Below are 22,707 nucleotides of genomic sequence, written 5' to 3'. Positions count from 1 at the left end.
AATAAAAAACAAAATGCGATTTCTGTGGATCGAACACAGGACCTCCAGATAACTTGACCGAAGTATTCTTCAGTCTGGCGCTCTCCCAACTGAGCTAAAACCGCATTATATTTGTAAAAGTTGCTAACGTTTGGGAGTTCAAATAGTTGTATTATTTTGGAGCATTATCTTAACAAGAATACCAAGAAATACGGTTTTTCAGTCAATGGGTTTATGAATGTGTGGAGTAACAAGCTTATGTTGGTAGTTCCAACATCTAAGTTGTGTCATTAGCCTACTTCAGTTGCTCTAGTATAGTCCATCTTCTTTATAGTTAAATAATCGATTGATCTTTTATTAGTGTAATTAAACTATTCTATATAGAGTTAGATGCCCTCCTTATATATGAGTTAATCTGACAGTTGAATGAACATGCGTACGTGTTCATTCATCCTCCTAGGCTCTTTAGTGCTGTATTGTACATCTGTGTTTATCACGTAGCCATTTACATTGTAGTGAGAAATTTTCACCTACCACTTGGAAGATTGTTCTAGACCTTCTTTCCATTAGTAAGTGATCTATTAGTTCTGGACTCAAAGTGTCATAAACACTTAGTTCTGTCACATACACTACAATAATTCTGACAAATAGTTACATGATTATTTCAAATCCTAGATGTATAAATAGTTCGCTTATTTATATTTAGTTCTGTCACTATTTGCCATATAATCTTTGAACTTGGTCATTACATTCATAGAGACAATTGTTGTTTCAGGTTTAGGGGGTGATAGTTTCCTACAGAGGAAAAGTCTGTTATTTCATATCTGAGACCGTAATAACAATTAGTAATGTTATTTACCTGATTTACTTGGTTTGATCATCTCATATTATCATATATTCAAAAAGTTAAGCGCAAGTGGTTTAGTGGTAAAATCCAACGTTGCCATCGTTGGGCCCCCGGTTCGATTCCGGGCTTGCGCATTTTTTTGACAACTTCTATTTATAAGATGTCTAAGGAAGTGTGATGACAATCAGGTTCCTTAGTATTTACAATGCATTAAATGTATTTTATTCTTATAAGAATTTGAACAATCTATAAAATTAACTACAAGGACCCGCCCTTTAAGGATTATCTGTATCACTTTTTGTGTTTTGTGTTTTTATGTACATTTTGCAATTCTATCTCTGAATCCTTTTCTGGGTCATCATCAATACTATCAAACCTTTCTATAGATTCAAGAGCATCTCCTCTGGCAAATAAAGGCCTTTTAAACTGCGTCGAGTTAACCCTTTCTGGGCTTCGACTGTAAGACCAATTAAAATTAGAATCTGCAAACTCAGGAGCTGGCGTCTTCAAAGGTATTGATTCTACTTCCAAGTCATTGTCATCTTGTTTGGATAGAGAGTTATATTTCTTTACTTCATACTCATTCGAAAAAGGATTCGTTGCGTGCATCTTTCTCCCATACTTCTTACTGGAAATATATTTCCATTTATCAACAACCATGTTTAATACGTCAAAATGTTTTTGATTATCCAAAAATTTATCCACCTTACTCATTACATAAAGATGTTGAACATATTCATCAATACCAAGACATTCTCTTGGATTATAAACCGTGTATAATGGAATTTGCATTAGAAGGTCAGAAAACCTAATATAATCTTCATATGCATTGATATGAAAAGCCTGTTGTACAAATCTTCGGTATTGCGTTTTCCTAAGGATTACCTTTTCCTTATCGATATTATTTAATTCTTTATTCAAACCTTCAAAGTCTACGGTTACATCATAAGGATCATTTGGGTTAACTTCCATATAGTTCTCGACTAAAGATTTTATTTTAAGACGCCCTCCCCAGATTGTGAATGATAAGGGTCCATCGAATGAATGCATTAATTTTGGTAAATAATGATGGCCTAAAATACCGTTACCATTGGAATCAAAATTAGACCATGCTTCGATAAATTTTCTGATCTCGTGCTTATTGATTGCTGATATAGAATTTTCTCTTCTGAAAACATAACTGAAATTGCTAACTACTAATGAGATAACCATATTAGTGAAAATATACATAGATATCAGATTCCATGAAATTAAAAGGATATATGCATATGGGATAGAACCACAATCTGAATAGCCATTTTCCGCAGAGCAATATGGCTTCTCTACTGTTAAATCATCCATTATATAGTTCCAACCTTCCCCGAAACTACATCTAAATAAAACTATCAGTGATTTGATGACAGTTCTGAAATTCAAATTACCTGTAGTATTTGGCCCCAACTTAGTAGTGCCGAAAATTTGGTTTAATGCAATAGCATATACCAAAAATAAAATTCCCCATGTATATAGTAATGATAACAACGATGGTAAACTGGCCATGCCAGTTTGTAATAATTCAGTAAGCATGTCACTTTGTGGTATCAAAAATAGAAATATTAATAATTGAACAATTTGAGTAATGTTACGAAACCAAAAGTTCTCCCTGGGGATATGAAACAGCAGCAATGTGAACAAAAATGCTAGGAATGTGATGCAAAGTCTAACAAAAGGCCACCCCTTTTTGAAATAGGCTCTTTTCCCTAAAGCAAGGAAGTACATTAATTCATGTGATGTCAAAATAGTAGTTGAAAACATAAAATATCTTGTTGCAAATAAAATCGTGTTAGCTTTTTCCGAACTGTGAATAGATAGTAAAAATATAACATGCAGATACAATGTGATATTGATTACCGTCGAATAAGCTAAATTCTTCTTAGAAACAGTCAACTTAAAAAAAATTTGTCTAACTTTAGATATATTGATTAAATCTGGATAATAGTTTGGAGTCACTTGGGACAAAATCTTTTTTGATTCTAACCAGGATTTCTCTACAGATGTCTGGTACGCTGTACCTACAATTCTAGCATGGTTGTTTATAACGAAAGAAACGAATAGGTTCAAAATAAAAACCATACTAGAAAAAATGAATAAAATCATGAAAGTACCATTCACGGGAGTTGCAAACGTGGAGGGGATAGTACCCACCCCAGAACTATTCATAAGATTTGATAACAAGTCTGTCCACCCTTCTAAAGACATTACTTCATACAATGATCTAAAAGTACTTGAAAAGTTGTCCATGTATAAATTTGGGTTCTCATATACTCTAGGTGTTAGAACATCCCATTTAAAGACAACAGAGGAATACTCGTTATAACAACCTAACATATCAACATCATTGTCATTACAGGTTGCTAATCTGCCACGAAAGAGATTCAACCCCCAAATTGTATAAGGATATAATAATGTCAATGAAACTAAAGATGCTTCAAAAATCTTTCCAATACCATCATATATAACAATGACGAATGTTTCTCTAGCTGTATTACTTATTGTCAGACACCTTAAGGCTCTTAAAGCAGTTAAACCTTTAAACCCCTTTGCTAGTGCATCCTCTTTCTTTATGGTAGCAATGAAATCTATCCACATCGAAATAAGAACTGTGAAATCGATACAATTCCATGGGTTCCTTAAATACGCGTTTGGAGTGTATACAAAGCCATCTGCAATTGTCTTAATAAAAAATTCAATTGTAAAAATGACTAAAAAAAAATACTCACTAACGTTTTCCCAACTGTGCAAAGAAAGCTTCTTTGAATACTCATATAATGGAGTAACAAAACATGACAGAACCACTAAGAATACAGTTATTAGACTAATAATCACAACACTTATATCTCTTTGCAAATTGTGAAAATACGACTTCTTATTGTATATATCTGTAGTATCTTCATAAAATTTTACACCATCTGTTCTTTGACCTACTGAGGGCGCTACTATTTTCTGACAAAATAAACGCAATCTATGGTTTGGAGGGAAAATGAAATATGTGTAGTTAAAACTAGGATATTGCTTTAAATAATCCAGTTTTGCGGATTGATATTCATCAAATTCGAGCATGTAATGTTTATATCCTTTCTCATTACTTTCTATGTATTTTACTTTTGACTCAAAATAAAATGGATTAGTGGTAAAAAATGGGAAATGTTTAAAAAACGAGAGATTAAGAACCCAATTCTTAAAATCTGTGAGATTTAAACCTTCCTCAATGTTATGGTTTATATCATCCATTAAATTTTCCATGTCATTAGCTATGTTCATAATAGCGGTACCTCTGATTAAAAATTGTTTAAAATCGACTGGCCTGTCATCTTCCTTTTTGAAAAGTCTTCTTTGAATTCTTCTAAGCAAAGTAGCATGTCTATATTCCTGAAGTTTTCTCGGATATAAATATTTCATATAATGTCTTATCTGTAAATATCTTTTCTCATTCTCTTTAACAAAAAAACTTCTTGAGATAATTGCTATGAAAATATTCAAAATAACAAAATTTGAAACAATAAACCAGCTAATCAATATGATCGAAGAGAATATGGCAGAAGATATATTAGGAGCATGTTGTTGTAGATTGTAAAGAATATCCGTCCAATTTTCGGTAGATCCAATTATAAATAAAGAGATGAATGAATTTGGTAAACCATACATTCCATATTCAGTATCATCTTCTTCAGATGCTGGTATGTAACCTTCAAAATAAACTGAGACAATAATTGAAGCCAAGTAAATGAATAGAAAATAGAAAGCAGTAAGATCCCAAATCATAATATAATTTGTTAAAACACGTTTCCAAAGCTTTCTAAGAAAGTCAAAATACATGATCACACGATAACTTCTAGATATCTGAAATATAGACAGCCATTGGTAAATTTGACCAATATCATAAGTTTCTTGTACTAAAGTGACAGTTAACGTCACTATTGAGGTAATGAAATCTATTAACAGAGTGGGGGTCGTAAGGAATTTCCATAGATTAGATGAATGAAGAAATAAAATGGATACTGATTCTATAAATAGAATAATTGTAATAGCCTTTTCTATTTGAAAAATTGTACTCAATTTGGATAGACTGCTATCAGATTCCGGTAAGGCTCGTGTTACCAAATCAATTGCAATAGCGACTATAAATATAACTTTGATCTTATCGTAGTAAAACAAACATTTCTGCACCCATTCAGCTAAATTAGATTTTTCAGCTTTGTATTTAAAATATTTCCAATAACCGTCGATTAAACGTAGTGGTAGGCTTTCGATGGTTTTTGCCTTCCTGGCCATTTTTTCTCTAAATTGTGCATCTGCTATCTCAAAAGATGTAACCAGAGCTGCAAGCAAAAGATTTAGCATCCATATAGTTAATACAATCGTTGACACAATAAAGAATAAACTGGCAGGCATTTCATCTGCATCCATCGCGTAATACATCAAATCGGTAAATGTGTTTGAACTCATTATCACAAAAATTAATTCCATTGAATTTACAATGTTGTCAAAACTGACTCTACCATTAAAAGGGTTTGCATTAGAGATACATTTGGAATTAACAGGACATAGAAACCCTTTACTATTAGGCCCCACTTCACCATCATAATAAACGTAATTTAATGCTTCCTTCGTTGTAGGGTCTAAATACCCTCCACAGAATTGATTGTCGTATTGATAAGTATCTAATGAGTCATCAGGGTTTATCCAAACACATTGTCTTCTTAATGAATTATTAAATATTTGAACACCTAATATACCAAAAAAGGTCCAAAAATATACTAACATAGATCCAACAGAAAGTAATTGGGGGATACCAACTTTTAATCCACGAAGAACGGCAGATATACCTGTATCTGTGTCTAATAATCTAAGTATACGTAAGATTGCCAGAGTTCTAAATAAATTTAATCCAGTTCTACGATCAAAATTATTAATGGAGAGTAATAATCCAATCCAGAAACTGACATTTGCAATTAAATCATTTCTATTCCAAGATGAACGAGCAAATGCTCTGGGACAATCAAATTTTCGAAGTTTGGGTTCTGACTCAAAAGTCTGTGTAACTGAACTTCTCATGCTAAAAATATTTTTTTTATACCGGTTAATGTTAGATAATAATCTTACAGGAATTATCACGTCAACAATTGCACCGTAACGATTCCTCATTTTTGTGTAAAACTTATCTAACCCTATCCACTCTACAATAGAAACATAATTTCTTGAATGTGCCCGAAACATTTCTGAATCATCCCAAAATCCAAATGCAATAATTTGAGTAACATCATGAATGGAAAATAAAATGCAAAGAACAAAGTTGATTGTATCTATTGGACTTGAAAAATGATACAAAAAATCGTAATTGGTGGGATTGTATGTTCTGTATGATAAAAGAATTGTGAATATTATTAGTAACATGTAATATAATAACTTATATTTTGGATTGACATGCAGTTTTGCTAACCTATATCTTAATAAGTTTGTCTCTGAAAAAATAGCTAATGAATGACCGTATAATCTTAAATGATTATACTCATTTTTATCAAAAAAATCGTCAAAATTTGGTAACTCAACTTCTTCAGAAAGTGAGTCTTTTACCTGTTCATATGTTATCTCAAGTGTTTGTTCATCAACATTATTGTCTGTATTAAAATAAACCTTTTTATCCGTTGTCGCAGAAGAAAAATGTAAAGGAGATTTACTGGATTCCAAGTTAGCACTTGGCTGAGTAAAAATATTTAATTCTAAATTTGATTGGATTGAAGGCTCAAGATCACTTGGTGAATGTAACGACACAGGTGATAATTCTCGAGGAGATGAACTTTTTGGTCCTGTGTTATCTAATTGAGGTAACCAACTAAAGCCATTTCCATCAATTGCACTTCTAAACTCCCTTTGAATATCTTCATATTCTTCTAATTCCTCATTATCAATATAGGTTAGGACTCTCGATATATTAGAATCTGAATCAGTATTATCCTTAATTGAAGCAAATGAATTTTTCCTTGAATTTTGGCTGGTTGACGTTAGGTATCCATCCTGTTGTTGACTTTTGTTGAATCTAGGGGAACTCCTTCCTGAGCTACTATTTGGACTTATAACCTTAATTGGGTTACTAAAAGAAGGTATCGTTAAAGTTAAAGCTGGTCTTTTCCAATTTATTTTTTTCGCACTTAGACCATTATTGTTATGAACTGTTATATCGGATTCGATTGCAGACGGCTTAGCACTAAAGTAGTTGTCACTAGATTCACCTTTATGATCCGTAATAATAAAACGTGGAGATGAAAGGCCTCTTATGGTAGGAGCAGTTCCAGGATGTAAAATATCTGTATTATCGAATTCTATGTCCTCAATAGAGCTGTTATCACTCTCTGGGGCACTAATATTTAGCTTGGGTATCTGTATGCTCCACCTGTTAAGTTTCTTGGATGGTTTTAAGCTATTACGTTTGGTATTTTCATGATTTTCTGTGTCTTTATTATTATTATCAGCTTCATCCTCTTTCATTTTATCATTGATTTTTACGGAATTATATATGCAGTTAATTTGTAATTTAGTTCAAAAATTAGCAATTAGAAGGATCTCGGTACGTATGTGAAGTATTAATTTATAATATGATTTTATTTATATTCAAATATAAAACTAATAACAGTTTATCTTATCATTACGCATGCGGTTTTTCATCTAGTGCTTCTATAATTAACAATTCCGAAATATCAAATATATAAAAGTTAAGTACCTGTTTTAAGGAAGCAAAAAAGGAATTGTTTTTCTATGTTTGACAATGAATAACTTTACAATAGCAACAGAAACATATTTATTTTGAAGTATTAATGAGCTCTACCATATTCTGGCCTCTGCATTTGAAATATGAAGAAGATAATTATAGCACAGAGGATGTAACTGCTGTGGCAATACAATTACCAGAAACAGATCCCGTTGTACTGAAATTGATACCAACGAAGTTATGTAAAGATAATGAATTGAAACCTCCATATTTATCTGTTGCAACAAGGCTACGAAATTGTAAAGAATGGCAATTTATAGATGTCCAATGCACAATTGTTGAATTTAAAGCACCAAATATTTCCATGCTACAATTTTTTTCAATAAAACCAATCCTATTAACTTTACCTGATAGAACTGTTGATTCTGGATGTGCTAAACTTTATTCTAACAAAAATATTGAAAAGATATGTGAGAATGAAAGTTTAGTAAGTACAGAAAGTCGTCTTCAACCTACTATCAGTTTATTGAATATATACTTTACACAATTGCTTGCTTTTCAAAAACAATATCCAACATATAATATAGAAAATAAAAAAGGGTATAGTTATAATGAACAAAATATATGGAACTTAATTAAAAGTATAATGTCCCCAATTAAAAATACCAAAGTAGATGAATATATGAACTATATTATATTCTATATTACAATACTTATTTATTTTATAGCAGAAAAGGTATCTATCATATTAAGATGGAGGAATTTCAATATAGTTACTTTTTCTCAAACATTTCAGCAAATTGACCTGAAGTGTCAACAATATTGTTACTTTCCAATCCAATATCTCCGAATTACTAAAAATATTGCTATAAGGGAGGCATTACCTCGTGTTACAACGGAATCAAGGACATCAGACAGCCTATTCAAAGATTTACCAACAGATTACTATCCTGACTATATAAGATTTTACAATACAATTTGGTTAATGTTAAATGACATATCTTTTGGTTTAATTTTGGCTTCAATACTTTATCAGTACAAGCACTTGATATCAAATATTCTACACAAAATATTTACCTTTTACTTATATGATCTATTGAAAATGGTTACGTCTGAACTTTCAAGAAACCCTTTTGGCATAAAATTAAACCAAGAATTAAGTTCATTTTTAAGTGAATTATTTTTATGGATTATTGAAAATTCTTATGCTAACTTCATTAATGTGATAATCTCTGTAAAGACTTTGGAAATTTTCATTGGTTATTGTGCATATATTAGTAGCGTATTTGGAGCAACATTTGCATTGTCACTAATGGTTGATTTTATCTCAATTTTATCCATACATATTCAACTATTCTATCTAATCAGTAGGAAAATATATTTTTGGCAATATAACAGCATTAATAGCTTTTGGTATTTATTTCGAGGCAAAAAAAATAACGTTTTACGTAAAAGAATTGATCATCATGATTTTGAACTTGACCAGTTATTAATGGGTACGTTACTTTTTATCATATTGATGTTTTTGCTACCAACAGTATTAGCATTCTATATATCATACGCTAGTTTCCAATTAGTAATTATTTTAGTGGAAATTTTAATTGAATCCCTCATTTCCCTATTAAATCATTTCCCACTTTTTGCTTTACTACTAAGAGTGAAAGATAAAGAAAGAATTCCAGGTGGAATTTATTTTGAAATGGAAGAGCCAAGCAATGTTTTGAAATTTAAATTGAAAAGTAAACCATTACCAATATCTATGATGTTCAAACCTTATGCAGAATTAATGAACACTTTAAGTAGCAGTTATTTTGGATCTTCATTAGTGAAAAAATTAATAAGAGGGCAAACTATTGCAGTTAATAGAAATAAATTATACCAAGTACTGTATTCATCTTTACCAATTCAATCGATGAGCTTTGATGATATTTTAAAAAAATTCATGTATGCAGAAACCATAAATATGACAAGTGGAATCAACAGTAATAATCCTAACAACGTTATTAGCAAAAATAGCGAAATAAGTACCTTATAGAATATATATTAATTCACTAATCTTGATTAAAATGTTAATAATTATTGTGCTATTAAATTACAAAGGAAAATATGTAATGATAAATACTGAATTTTATGTATTAATGATAATTGATAATAAAAATTCAATTGAATTACCAGCTGGCATTTTCGGTGTTTTCTTCAGCCCATTCAGAAGCTTCAGCTTGGTCTTCAGCAACTTCTTCAGTAACTTCAGCTTCTTCACCTTCAGCGGTGGTAGTAGCTTCTTCAGCAGCTTGTTGTTCAACTTCTTCTGGGTTTCTGTAGAAGTATAAATCTGGCATGATGGTCCATGGTTGAGTTCTGTCAACTAAAGCACCTCTTAATCTTAAGACTTCTCTGGCTAATAAGTACCAGATTAAACCGATGGAGTGCTTACCTCTGTTGTTACATGGGATAGCAACATCGACGAATTCAGATGGAGAGTCTAAATCGGTTAAAGCGATAACTGGGATGTTAACGTAAGAAGATTCCTTAATAGCTTGGAAATCAGATCTTGGGTCAGTAACGATAACTAATCTTGGTTCCTTGAAAGATCTGGTGATGTAATTGGTGAAAGAACCTGGAGTGAATCTACCAGCAATTGGAGTAGCACCGGTGTGAGCAGCGTACTTTAAGACAGCTCTTTGACCGTAAGTTCTAGAAGAAATGGCAACAACATCTTCTGGGTTTGGAATAGCAGCAATAATTCTGGCAGCTAAAACAATTTTTTCCCAAGTCTTACCGACATTGATGACGTTAACACCATCTGGTCTGGTGTTGAAAACGTAAGGTTCTTGGTGGACCTATATTAAAAAGTTAAGTTTCAATCAAGTGTGATTTTGATTAAAACAAAAACAGTTGTTAGTAAATAAATTTAATTTTAAATATTCACGTGAGCTCAATTAACTATAGGATCTATAAAGAATGTAATTTACAGTATCATTACTGTGTAATGTCTTAAACAATTGTAAATGGTGCTCCCACAATGTCAATTCAATTAAGCAAATGAGTCTTAACCTTTATATTCGCTTGGTCTTCTCATTAGACTATTATTTCCTTATAACTTTACAAAGTGTGACCACATAATTACACTTTTTCCTTCCATGTGTTTACATTGAAACATGAGGAATTCATTACATTCTTAAAGTTTCTAATAATTGCACTAATTAAAACCCATAATATCACATACTTGAACGTTTCTGGCACCTAAGTGAACGTTAGCGGCCAATAATAATTGGGCATCTTCTGGAGTTAAATCGAAAGTAGCTGGTAAGGACATTTTTAAACCTGATTTTTATCTGGAGTCTCTAAACAAGAGTCAAGAAATAATATCACAAACATTAATAGAGCTTATTTTTAAAATGCACTACATAAATATCAAATAGATAGATTGTATAGATTGACTTGTAAATGAACAATCAAAGAAAAGTCAAGTCAGTAAGGTTTATTGTGAATACTATAATACTTAGTTCTACGATTAACACTTAAGGTTCTCTCTTACTGACTGATATTGAATAATACATCGAACAATTGACTACTGCAGACAAGAACATATCGTTAATGCTAATACTGCTACTTACTCATTGAAGTTTATCAATAATGTTAGCAAAGTCGATGAGCTTCACTAAATTTTCAAAATATTTCACTTTTGAAAAATTCAATTGTTTGCCTTGTTGCAGATATTTTTCATTACTGAGGACTATTATGTACTCGCTATTACAAGGGTATCGTACTAAATCTAGGCTGTTGATTTCATTATTAGTTGTCTTTCTGCCTAATCCGAGTGCATCTCACACAGGTAACGCACAAAAAATATAAAAAATACAAAAAAATATTTAATTGTTCATGGTGTCTGGGTGCTTGTGTTTGCAGTCACTTCATATTTTATTCTCCTGTAACGATTGGGAATGAAGTTGGGTGACACTAATAACACTAAATCGGGCACTGATACTGACACTTATGTTTTAAACTTTAATTATGTTTACATACTGTTGTTTATATAGTACATTGGGATATGCTATTTGTAGTATTCTATTGTCATGGGATGATTATTTCCATTATTTTTGCGTATACTTGGAATGAACAGTGGAATATATATGCTAGTGATATAAACAGATATCGGATTAATTAACATCCATACCCGTCAGACCTAAATCATCATTTTGTTCCGCTGATCTTTCAAATTCTTCGATTTTCATATTTGGATCTGGATCTGGAGCATATACGTTTTGGATATAAGAACCGGCTGTTGGATCGGTCATTATGACAGTGAATTTTACTTTGCCTTCAAGTGCTTCCTTCAATTTGCCAAAGAAAGATTCCCAACGTTGTTTGGTTTCTTCATTCATTGAATCAGAAGTTTGGGAGAATACACGGGATCTCAATTCTTCGGAAACTTGTTCTAATAAACCTTCTAAAGTTGTGAATCTACCACCTAGAGTACCTTCGTGAATGTCTAGATTTAATTCAGGGATAGACAAAGCGCAAGATTCTGATTTTAATATATCACGGGACAAATCAGCACTGTCATCACAGTATAGAGTGATCTTCTTACCCTTTTCGGGGATAGCACCACCGGTTTTAACTTCATTTGACTTGTAACCACAGTTGTCACAAGTAGTTGCCATGATGATAACTTCTTTGAAATGTGGGATATCAACTGGTTTCATGTGCGTTTCACATTCTTGTAAACATGAAGGACAAGCAGTTCTGAAAGTTTGGACTTCATTTGAATAATTTTCAATATCAGTAGCATCTGATAAAAATTGGTTTGCAGCGGACCCTACCTTGACTGATTGAGATTGGTTTCTTTCACGATTAGACAATTCTGCTAATTGTTCCTGTCTACGTTGTTCTAATTGATCACGCGTAATTATACCAACTTGAACGTTTTGGTCATCGTTTCTGATATATTGAGTGTGAGACCATTTGTGTTGTGGCTCGCCTGGAACAAATTCGATCCAAGAGTTACCTGCTGGATCATCTAAAATGAAAGTCATCGGTAAGAGACCTTCTTCGCAAGCAATGGCGTCTCTTACTTTTTTAATGAATTCATTAATTTTTTTCCATAATTCTTCATCGACAGATTTTCTTGCCTCTTGGTCAGCTTCCAAATCTTCAATCATTTCTTCTAATAAACCTTCGACGGTAGTCAATTGCCCTTTCTTTGGTGGGATTTCAATGTCTAACTCGACGAATTTACAACTAGCTGACTCAGACTTAACGATTTGTCTATTGAAATCATCCTTGTTCTCAATCTTTAATAAATATTTAGAACCTTTTTCTTCAATTTGAGAAGCTGGTTGAATTTCAGAGTTCTTCAAGTTACAATGAGGACATTCAAAAGACATCAAAACAACTTCTTTGAAATATGGAATGGAAGTTAATAGTAATCTAGTAGTACCATTTTCACCACAGTTCATACAAAGCGATTCTATTTCTTGGACTGGATGACCCATAGCATCCTCAGCACCAGTTATCACGACACCGTCAACACCTCCTTGTTGTTGTGCATTGGACACTTCTTCAGCGGCTTCACCGACTGGTTTAAATAATTCTTCAGATTTCTCACTGTCCTTTGACATCTTTAATCTTTTACTTCTCTCTTGCGACATAAAACCTTAAAATGCTTCTTCTTCCAAAACTTAATTCTTCACTGTAATTCGAATGTATCAACCTCTTATATACAAAAACAAAAAACACTTGAGTGCCAATCAAATAGATCTCTACGCATTCGAACATGAATTGCTTCAGATTATTAATCCATTGGATGTATAACTCATTCATTCATCATCATCATCAGTGTGTTCATCTCCAGAATCTTCCAAAATAAAATTTTTTGCAAAGAGCATCTCATCGAGTTTTTCAGACCCTGCTACACCAACCCTAGATCATTCTAGAAAAGTCGACTGTATTTTCTCAACGTCTGACAGGGTTTGTTTAGGGTTCAGGTATTCAATCTGTAAAGCTCATCGCAAATTTTGAAAAATTCCAATTTACAAAGCAATGCAGTCAAATAATGAATGAACTGTGTCGATAGATGTATTCTAATCTATCTTTGCTGCTCATCGTTACAATAAAGGTGTCTTGATTTATAATTGAATGATTCACAGACAATATGTTCCCTTTTTTTTTTTTTGGTCAGTTGATGAGAGCCCTCTTGAAGTTGTAAATACGTTGAGCTTGTTTTGTTTGAGATATAAAAATAACAAAATACCAATACATCATGCCTAGAGATCCGTTGATTGGTATTGTTGGTAAACCATCTTCTGGTAAGTCCACGACTTTGAACTCATTGACTGATGCAGTTGCTGCTGTTGGTGCGTTTCCTTTTACTACCATTGAACCTAATAGAGCGACGGGTTACTTGCAAGTAGATTGCGCCTGTGAAAGACATGCTTTACAAGAACTATGTAAGCCAAATTACGGGTGGTGTTCAAATGGTAAGAGACATATTCCAATTATGTTGTTGGATGTTGCAGGATTGGTACCTGGGGCCCATTCGGGAAGAGGTCTAGGTAATAAGTTCCTGGATGATTTGAGACATGCGGATGCTCTGATTCATGTTGTTGATGTAAGTGGTACCACCGATGCTGAAGGTAAAAATACTAGGGGCTATGATCCATTGAATGATATTGTGTGGTTGCAAGATGAGATTAGGTTATGGATCGAGGGTAATCTGCAGAAAAGATGGGGGTCCATTGTTCGTAGACATACAGCTACCAAATCTTCTATTGTAGATACTTTACAAGGTCAATTTGGTGGTTACGGTTCTCATGCACCAATGATTCAAAGAGCATTGCAAAGTATAGATGGTCTTCCACCCTTGGAAAAATGGGATAACGACTGGATAACAAAAGTTGTGAAGGCTTTCATGGTAGAGAAATTCCCCACTGTATTGGCTTTGAATAAAATTGATCATCCTGACGCCGATAAAAACGTATCAAAAATAATGTTGAAATACCCTGATACAAAGGCAGTCTTGACTAGTGCTGTCACAGAAGTGTTCTTAAGAAAGATGAAGAAACAAGGTTTTATTGCATATGAAGAAGGTACTGAATTCGTGGATACTTATGAAGACGATCCTGATAATTTAAAGGAACTCGATGAGAAATTACTAGATAGAATCGAAAAAATTAGAGATTTGGTTCTTTATAGATTTGGTTCAACTGGTGTCGTTAAAGTGCTTCAAGCTGCGACAGATGTATTGAACCTAATTCCAGTGTACACTGTTAGAAACATACAATCATATACCGGTGGTAATGGTAAAAATGTTTTCAGGGACTGTTTCCTGGTCAAAAAAGGCACTCCAGCTGGGAAAGTGTCGAGATATATAATGGGGACAGATGTAACTATAGCCGCAATTGAAACAGTCGGCGGGGTAAGAGTTAGTGAAGATGCTCCAGTTGAGCCTGGTAAAAATGATATTCTATGTTTCAAAATCGCTCCAAGAAGTCAAGCATAGTTTAAGTTTATGTATATATCTATATATAAATTGCATTAATCACGTAAATAATACAGCCCAGTAGCTTAATAACATCATAAATACATTGAGATAGATCATGTAATAAAACACACGTCAAATCATTTAGTCTATAAAAAAAATGTCATCTAAACTCTTTAATTACTTAATCTACTTTCAATTTCGTCATCTGTATAACCAAACATATATAATATATCAAGCATAGAGTCTGTATTCAGTCTGCTTGGAGCTTGTTGTTGAACAATTGGTTTAGCATTCCAAGCAATACCGAATCCTGCCGTAGCCATAGCTCTTAAATCGTTACCACCATCACCTACCATAACTGTGGATTTAATATCTATATCAAATTTGTCCTTTGAGCATAATTGTTGGATAGTATTAGCTTTGCATTCCCCATCAACAATTTCGCCTATTGTGTTACCAGTTAAACGTCCTTCGTCATCCACTTCTAATAGGTTAGCTCTTCTATAATCAAATTTTAATTTGTCACCTATGTAGTCAGCAAATTGAATAAATCCACCACTCAATACACTAAACTTTGTACCTTGTTCTAATTGCATAAATTTTACCAATTCAGGAACACCTTTGGTGACGACAATCTTTTCTTTAATATCATCATATAGAGTATCGATTTTTAAACCTTTTAACAACTGAACTCTTTGTTTTAAAGACTCTTTAAAATCAATTTCATTATTCATTGCTCTATTCGTGATTTCTCGGACTTTATCCTCAACATCAGCATAAGATGCAATCAATTCTATCACTTCCTGGTAGATCAAAGTTGAATCCATGTCGAACACCATCATTTTCTTGAATTTTCTATTTTCATCATTCTTTTGGATACTAATATCAATTTCTTTGCTATAATAATCAATTATCTCACTAATAACATTTTTAACATTTTTAGAATCATTGATTATAAAATATGTGTCATTTGCCCGCTTACCTAGCCTCTTTGACCTCGTAGATTTTATGGCAAATTGAGATTCAATTTTATTGGTTATCTTAGAGATCTGTTGATCACTCAACTCTTGGGAATGAGAGATATATGTAGCTACGTACTCCATAATACTAAAATGCGGATACTGGTAGTATGTATTAAGTGTTTATATATGGTAAGAATTGGGATATTTAGCATTCCATGTTGTATAAAGTACGTTTTTATATGATGACTCAAAATATTATTCTTGTTTTCTTAAATAAAATCTGATTTTTCAAATTGAAAATACTGGAAAATTACAATATATTTTCTATGAGATAATTTTGATGCTGATACCATCTTCAACAAAACATTGATGATTATTAAACTATTAAAGATGGATTTGTAATATATGCCCCAATTTTATTTTATTTGTCATAGCAAATTATAACATGCAATTCAACCTGTGAAATAGCTTATGTGACTTTTTTGGATGGCGAGAGAACAATACTTTCTCTCATGCCATGAGGTTTATTCTTTAAGTATCTGTCTTCGTACCATTTTTCAAAGTCTTCGCTTGATTTATCATGATTATTACAGCCTTCGATTAGATCATTACACAATTTATACCACGGTTTAAACATTTCACTAGGTTGTTGTTGTGATGCTGGAACATTGATATTTGGAACTGTGAGTCTGTTTAAATTCTTTTGAGATGGAAACGATTCCCCAAATGCGTTGTACAATGGAATCCCTTTCAAAACGTTCTCTTTCTTCATGGTGATGTGCAATTTGATGTCGTATATTTTTGTCAAACAACACTTTATACTCCTATATATATAAAATTTAAACTGTTCTCTTACGGTTACCCTTTTTATCAGAATGACGATGTTAATTTTTTGAGGCCTGTTTAGTATTATTCAATCTTGATTGAACGCTTTCAGTTATCCGCGTCTGACTTTAAGATAAACTTAATCCAGTTAAATAAGCAACAAATTAATGGAGCGACAATTAAAACTTGAAATAAATTGGTTGGCACTAATTTTGAATTATTATAAATTGAGTAATTATTTTAATAATTCTTATTATTGGTTATATTGTTTTTCATAATGTTTAATCTATTATATTCTTCTTTTGTTGCCCTTTAGTCTCTAGTGATATTGAAGTTGGTAGAAAGTAAACCCAATTTCTGTCAAAAAAATAAATGTTAAATATTACTCCCATTAATATTGACAAATGGCTATCGGAGAATAGTCATTTGTTGAAGCCACCAATTAACAACTATTGTTTACACCATGATGGGTTCACAGTGATGATCATTGGGGGGCCGAATGAGAGGACTGATTATCACATTAATCCAACGCCAGAATGGTTTCATCAGAGAAAAGGATATATGACACTTCGTGTTGTGGATGAGTCCTTATCAGGAGACGCAAAATTTATAGATATTATCATAAATGAGGGTGATTCATATTTACTAGCAGCAAATGTTCCTCATAACCCTGTTCGTTATGCAGACACTATTGGTATCGTAGTTGAACAGAACAGACCTAAAGATCAATTGGACCATTTACGTTGGTATTGTCACAATTGTAAGGAAATTGTTTGCCAAATGGATTTCTATATGGAGGACTTGGGTACTCAAGTGAAGGAAGGGGTCTTGGCTTTTGAAGGCGATATTGAGAAAAGAACATGTAAAAAATGTGGCACTTTGAATTTCTCTAAACCTCAATGATTTGTTACTCGATGGACTATATATTCTTTATAATTCTAATTTTTTATGGATATTATAGATAATTGTTCCATGAAATAATACATTTTTTGTGTATACATATTTTTGTTTTTAGAATATCCATATCAAAACTTATTGACACTTAAAATTCATTGTGACGCTTATATTTCACGCACGCTTGAAATCTTTGTTCTTGGATTAGTCGGAAAGATCAACAACTTAAAATAAATATTGTACAGTAAAGGAAATATAAGTTGAACCAAGTAGATGTTGATATCGAAAGATATATAATTAACCAATGTTCATTCTCTATTTTTAAATTAACTCACTTTACATTTTCTGATGAATACCTGTGATTAAAAATCAGATCGATCCTAGTATAGAATGAGTGATAACGAAGATTTTTTGCATAATGAAGAGGCTATTCGCCAAGATCCTGATAACTTAATTAAATCTAATGATCCAAATCACCCAGCTAACCTTATATGCACTCTTTGTGAACAGTTCTATCATAATAATTGGTGTACTGGTACAGCTGGTGGCATTTCCATAAAACATTCCAAGTATGATCACATTTATGTTGCCCCATCTGGTGTCCAGAAAGAAAAAATGAAGAAGGAGGACTTGTTTGTATTAAATCATGATGGTTCAAAAATTTTGAGATCTCCAAAATTCTACAAACCCAGTGACTGTACACCATTGTTCAAAGCATGTTTTAATGTTAAAAATGCAGGTGCTATCATTCACACGCATTCTCAGCATGCAGTAATTTGCTCATTAATCTTCAAAGACGAATTTAGAATTTCAAATATTGAAAATATTAAAGCTATTCCAAGTGGAAAGACTGATCCTGTTACAGGAAAATCAATTGCATTGTCATATTTCGACACATTAAAAATCCCAATTATCGAAAACATGGCTCATGAGAATGAATTGGTAGACTCATTCCATGAGGTGTTTAAAAAATATCCACATACCACAGCTCTTATCGTAAGAAGACATGGTATTTTTGTATGGGGTCCAACTATTGAAAAAGCAAAGATATTCAATGAAGCCATCGATTACTTAATGGAGCTTGCCATCAAGATGTATCAGCTTGGAATTCCTCCAGATTGTCCGATAGGGGATGAACAAAAATATTAAAAAATGGGCATTTAAAATAGATATTATTATATAACTTTTTACATTAATACTCTACAAGTAAAGATCTTTTACAAATAGTACTTGCTTCAAATGTCTTCTTTTTAAATAATTAGGAAGTCATTTAGCCGCCGACAAAATAAAAAAATGAGGGTACTAAAAATAATAAATAGATAGATATATAAATATAAAAGGATTTTCATTCACTTAAGGTCATTTGTAACTGTTTTAATGTTTTAGTTATAGGTGTGCCTCTTTTTATAAAACAGTATCGACAATCAAATCCAGAAAATATGGTAACTTCACAGAATTTAATAAATACTCAGAATATGACTGACATTTCATCAAACATCAGTACAGATTGTTTGGCCAGTTCTCCAGTTAAGGAGACTGTCTTTAATGAGGCTGACCAACAAATTCTAGAATGGGCTGGTAAATTAGAATTAGAAAGTGTCGACCTGAGAGAGAAAGCTGGTGAGTTGACTACTGTTCTAAAAAGAAATTCAGATCGTTTATATTCTGTAATGGAACAGTTGAACAAAAATCTAAAAAATATTGAGCATCAAAGTCAAACACCAGCAGATAAAGATATAGATTCTGAAATGTTAAAAATTCTAGCGAAAATAGAAAAGACAATTAACGATAATCTGGGAAAGAGTAACACAACCCAAGGTAATAGGGCTAGTAGAAAGAGGACAAGAGGATCAGATGATTTCGAACTTCATAATAATATAGATTCTATAGTCAAGAATAGCATTGAAAAATATAGCAAAAGTATTGTTAAGCCGGTTAGAGATAACCAGACTAAAATTACAGAATCATTGAATTTTATGAATGGGATGATATTTAACTTTAATAATCAATTGGAAAGCGTAAATAAAATATTGGGCAACATGTCTTCTAATTTAAAATCCATAAATGATAGACAGGTGCATTTGGAAAACATGTTTAGTCAACAGAAAATAGCCAATGATGATACAAATGCAAGTATTCAACAATTACAAGGTACTACGCTGAATAATGAAATATATGAGAAAGTTTGTTATAACAAAAATAGCATGATGTTAGAAATTCCTTCAACAAAGATTGGAGCTATTACAAGGTCAAAAGCTGCCATTGTCAAGAGACAAGAAACAAAAACTAATCGTAATATAATCCCTTGGGATGAGTTAAACATGAACTACTCTTCAGAATTGTGATATGTTTTAACAGCTTTGTCATCTACTAAATAGTATTAAAGGTAAAAAACAAATATGATGCATGTTTATTTTGATATGATAACTATAACAATAAATTAATCGAAGCTTTTTGTCTTTAATGAAAGTGGTCTTCTTTGAGAATCTAGTTTGATGGTTAAAGTAGCGATTGATCCAAGGCTTTCTGATCGAGTAAATTTATCATAATATACATCATAGCAAGGGATATATCTATCAATAAATTTAATAACCTCTTCGTCTGTTAGTCCTTCGCCGTAAATGGCCCTAGTTTCATGTTCTTGTTGAACCCTCCATGACTGTATTCTATCTACGACATCATCTGTATCAAACACAATCCCTAATGAAGCAATATCTCTATTTTTCCACAATATATCGCCATACTCATATAAATGAGAATTGATCAATTTCATCTCTGGAAGGTTTTTAAATGTATCCTTTTTGTTATGGAATTTAGAAGTATCTACTGGATCAAAGCCTAAGAACCACCCTTCAAAGACAACTATGTCAGCAGGGAGTCTTTCTCTCTTACTTACCTCTGATCTATCTCCTGTCCCGTTAAATCGAGATTTATCGTAAATTGGTAGATTAATATATTTGGGCACATGCACATTGTGAGCTCCACTAAAGCCTGCAAGAATTTCATTAATAGATTGTGATAATAGACTCATATCGTGAGTACCTGGCAGACCCCTACCTTTCCAAAGTGTCATGTTAGGGTTACTTTTTTCCAATTCTAGTTGATCTTTATGAGTCAAATAAAAGTCGTCTATTGAAGCATAAAGAACATTTTTGCACTTGTTTGAATATTTATCCTTCAAGTATTTGTGGATTCTAACACCAGTATAAGATTTCCCACTGCCTTGAGGACCAGATATGAATAGAAACAATGGTTTCTTTTCATTTTTAGAAAACCATGATGTTATGAAGGTATCCAAAAATTCAATTGAATAATCCAGAGTAGTTTTCTGTTCACTAAAGGAAGTAGTTCTAGAAAGCATTTGTAATGAGTGATACACTTCTATTCCAACAACTATATTGTGTTTACTGATAATATATTCAATATTATAATCCACATTGAGTCTCGAATTATGAAAGTTTCTTTAATAAAACAGTATTTTATATCAAATTGGATTATCACCGAAATATTAGTGTAAAGGGCGTTTTTCGATATTTTAAAGAATGATCTGTAAATGATTAATTTTAACGAATGACTCTCTCCCTGTCTATCTGAAAAAGTATCCATGACTTACAAACTACAAGGATAGATCTTGCAGTTAAAAATAGTTGGAGTACCACGATAAGTTAATAAAATTAATGATCTCCATTTATTTCATCTGTTATATGGTATTTGAAGATATTTCTTCTATATAAGAATAAGAAAATCAGGACTCATTTTATTAGAAACAGCAAATTTCACAGTTCTTTTATTGAATAGTTAATATATGTATATACATATATATAGGTGAGTATTAACAACATTAATATTAAAAATGTCTTATATACCTGTTGCTTTAGAAAAAATTTTAGAATTAGCTCCTGTTTCAGCTAATAGATTTATTACTACATCTTTGCCTGCTGCTCCCATTGGTGGTAAAGGTACGTTTGGAGGTACTTTAGTCGGTCAGTCACTTTTAGCTGCCTTTTACACAGTCCCTGATGATTTTTCGCCAGTTTCACTTCATAGTTATTTTATAAGCGGTGGTAACCCTTCTGTTATGATACAATACCATGTTCAAGATTTGAGACATGGTAAAAATTTCATGCATAAACAGGTAAAGGGATACCAACATGAAAAGTTAATATTCACTTCAATAATTCTATTTTCAAAAAAAAGATTACATGATTCATTGCATCATTTGAAGACTATCGATGCTGACTCTATGCCTTCGTTAACTAAGTTTGAACCAGCTGATAAATTGTTCAAAGATAAGATAGTTTCAAATGCTAAAATATATGAAAAAGCTTCACAAAGATTTCAAGATGTATCTAACCTAAATAAAAGCCTTATGAACTTTAAGCATGGTCCTGTTGAGTACAGGTTCCCAAAAAGTATTTTCTATTCTAAAGAAGCTAAAGATAAGCTAGGATACTATGTTAAATGCAGAGAAAAAATCAATAAACATTTTTCTAGGGAACAGTTCGATAAAATTACACCAGAAAATGATCCTAGATATGCGTACATAGCTTTAGCTTATATTTCAGATGCTTATTTTTTACTAACATTACCTTCATTTCATGCATTACCATTATTTTCTCACAAATTTAGTGTTTCATTGGATCATTCAATTCATTTCCATCAAATACCTAACATTAGCGACTTCACGTATTTTGAAATAAGTAATATTAGTTCAAGGTCAGATAAACATTTAATGGTAGGAGAATATTATAATGCAAAAACAAAGGAAATAGTTGCGAGTGTATCACAGGAAGGTTATGTAATATACGATGATGAAGAAACTATTCGATCAAAGTTTTAAGAATCTTTCATTTGGGTTAAATTATATACAGATTATTCTACCTGGAAATGTTAAACATTTCAATAAATATTAATACTGAATCAACATCTCTATAAATTTATTTATCAATATTTTGTATAAAGTAATATCCTT

At 32.1% G+C, this 22,707-nt stretch overlaps 12 protein-coding genes and 2 non-coding genes across 14 annotated transcripts; 7 read left to right on the top strand and 7 right to left on the bottom strand.

Moving 5' to 3' along the window:
* Window positions 1–14: 14 nt before the first annotated feature.
* Window positions 15–104, bottom strand: TPHA0Atrna8F. The gene is given in 2 exon segments: window positions 15–51; window positions 67–104. It is a non-coding gene; the product is annotated as a tRNA-Phe (tRNA).
* Window positions 105–889: 785 nt separating this feature from the next.
* On the top strand, window positions 890–960 carry TPHA0Atrna11G. The gene has a single exon. It is a non-coding gene; the product is annotated as a tRNA-Gly (tRNA).
* Window positions 961–1,117: 157 nt separating this feature from the next.
* Window positions 1,118–7,351, bottom strand: CCH1 (calcium channel protein CCH1; the record flags this gene model as incomplete). The annotated part of the gene is made up of 1 exon (XM_003683957.1): window positions 1,118–7,351. The coding sequence occupies one exon, from the start codon at window positions 7,349–7,351 to the stop codon at window positions 1,118–1,120; it is 6,234 nt and encodes a 2,077-aa protein (XP_003684005.1).
* A 326-nt stretch (window positions 7,352–7,677) lies between these two features.
* GPI1 (phosphatidylinositol N-acetylglucosaminyltransferase) lies at window positions 7,678–9,606 on the top strand (the record flags this gene model as incomplete). The annotated part of the gene is made up of 1 exon (XM_003683956.1): window positions 7,678–9,606. One exon carries the CDS (start codon window positions 7,678–7,680, stop codon window positions 9,604–9,606), a length of 1,929 nt encoding a protein of 642 aa, XP_003684004.1.
* Window positions 9,607–9,739: 133 nt separating this feature from the next.
* RPS0A (40S ribosomal protein uS2) lies at window positions 9,740–10,887 on the bottom strand (the record flags this gene model as incomplete). Its single annotated transcript, XM_003683955.1, has 2 exons — window positions 9,740–10,411; window positions 10,798–10,887. The coding sequence occupies 2 exons, from the start codon at window positions 10,885–10,887 to the stop codon at window positions 9,740–9,742; spliced, it is 762 nt and encodes a 253-aa protein (XP_003684003.1).
* Window positions 10,888–11,731: 844 nt separating this feature from the next.
* Window positions 11,732–13,192, bottom strand: ZPR1 (zinc finger-containing protein ZPR1; the record flags this gene model as incomplete). The annotated part of the gene is made up of 1 exon (XM_003683954.1): window positions 11,732–13,192. One exon carries the CDS (start codon window positions 13,190–13,192, stop codon window positions 11,732–11,734), a length of 1,461 nt encoding a protein of 486 aa, XP_003684002.1.
* Window positions 13,193–13,833: 641 nt separating this feature from the next.
* On the top strand, window positions 13,834–15,072 carry TPHA0A04920 (uncharacterized protein; the record flags this gene model as incomplete). The annotated part of the gene is made up of 1 exon (XM_003683953.1): window positions 13,834–15,072. One exon carries the CDS (start codon window positions 13,834–13,836, stop codon window positions 15,070–15,072), a length of 1,239 nt encoding a protein of 412 aa, XP_003684001.1.
* Window positions 15,073–15,227: 155 nt separating this feature from the next.
* On the bottom strand, window positions 15,228–16,157 carry SER2 (phosphoserine phosphatase; the record flags this gene model as incomplete). Its single annotated transcript, XM_003683952.1, has 1 exon — window positions 15,228–16,157. One exon carries the CDS (start codon window positions 16,155–16,157, stop codon window positions 15,228–15,230), a length of 930 nt encoding a protein of 309 aa, XP_003684000.1.
* A 328-nt stretch (window positions 16,158–16,485) lies between these two features.
* On the bottom strand, window positions 16,486–16,788 carry MVB12 (ubiquitin-binding ESCRT-I subunit protein MVB12; the record flags this gene model as incomplete). Its single annotated transcript, XM_003683951.1, has 1 exon — window positions 16,486–16,788. The coding sequence occupies one exon, from the start codon at window positions 16,786–16,788 to the stop codon at window positions 16,486–16,488; it is 303 nt and encodes a 100-aa protein (XP_003683999.1).
* Window positions 16,789–17,213: 425 nt separating this feature from the next.
* Window positions 17,214–17,744, top strand: BNA1 (3-hydroxyanthranilate 3,4-dioxygenase; the record flags this gene model as incomplete). Its single annotated transcript, XM_003683950.1, has 1 exon — window positions 17,214–17,744. One exon carries the CDS (start codon window positions 17,214–17,216, stop codon window positions 17,742–17,744), a length of 531 nt encoding a protein of 176 aa, XP_003683998.1.
* A 381-nt stretch (window positions 17,745–18,125) lies between these two features.
* Window positions 18,126–18,884, top strand: MDE1 (methylthioribulose 1-phosphate dehydratase MDE1; the record flags this gene model as incomplete). Its single annotated transcript, XM_003683949.1, has 1 exon — window positions 18,126–18,884. One exon carries the CDS (start codon window positions 18,126–18,128, stop codon window positions 18,882–18,884), a length of 759 nt encoding a protein of 252 aa, XP_003683997.1.
* Window positions 18,885–19,174: 290 nt separating this feature from the next.
* REC107 (Rec107p) lies at window positions 19,175–20,080 on the top strand (the record flags this gene model as incomplete). The annotated part of the gene is made up of 1 exon (XM_003683948.1): window positions 19,175–20,080. The coding sequence occupies one exon, from the start codon at window positions 19,175–19,177 to the stop codon at window positions 20,078–20,080; it is 906 nt and encodes a 301-aa protein (XP_003683996.1).
* A 95-nt stretch (window positions 20,081–20,175) lies between these two features.
* Window positions 20,176–21,096, bottom strand: TDA10 (putative ATP-dependent kinase; the record flags this gene model as incomplete). Its single annotated transcript, XM_003683947.1, has 1 exon — window positions 20,176–21,096. The coding sequence occupies one exon, from the start codon at window positions 21,094–21,096 to the stop codon at window positions 20,176–20,178; it is 921 nt and encodes a 306-aa protein (XP_003683995.1).
* A 492-nt stretch (window positions 21,097–21,588) lies between these two features.
* Window positions 21,589–22,575, top strand: TES1 (palmitoyl-CoA hydrolase; the record flags this gene model as incomplete). Its single annotated transcript, XM_003683946.1, has 1 exon — window positions 21,589–22,575. One exon carries the CDS (start codon window positions 21,589–21,591, stop codon window positions 22,573–22,575), a length of 987 nt encoding a protein of 328 aa, XP_003683994.1.
* Window positions 22,576–22,707: the final 132 nt, after the last annotated feature.

The sequence above is a fragment of the Tetrapisispora phaffii genome, chromosome 1, assembly GCF_000236905.1.
Source record: "Tetrapisispora phaffii CBS 4417 chromosome 1, complete genome".
Lineage (NCBI taxonomy): Eukaryota > Fungi > Ascomycota > Saccharomycetes > Saccharomycetales > Saccharomycetaceae > Tetrapisispora > Tetrapisispora phaffii.
The sequence above is the reverse complement of the archived record's forward strand: the minus strand, read 5'-3'. Positions and strand labels throughout refer to the sequence as shown.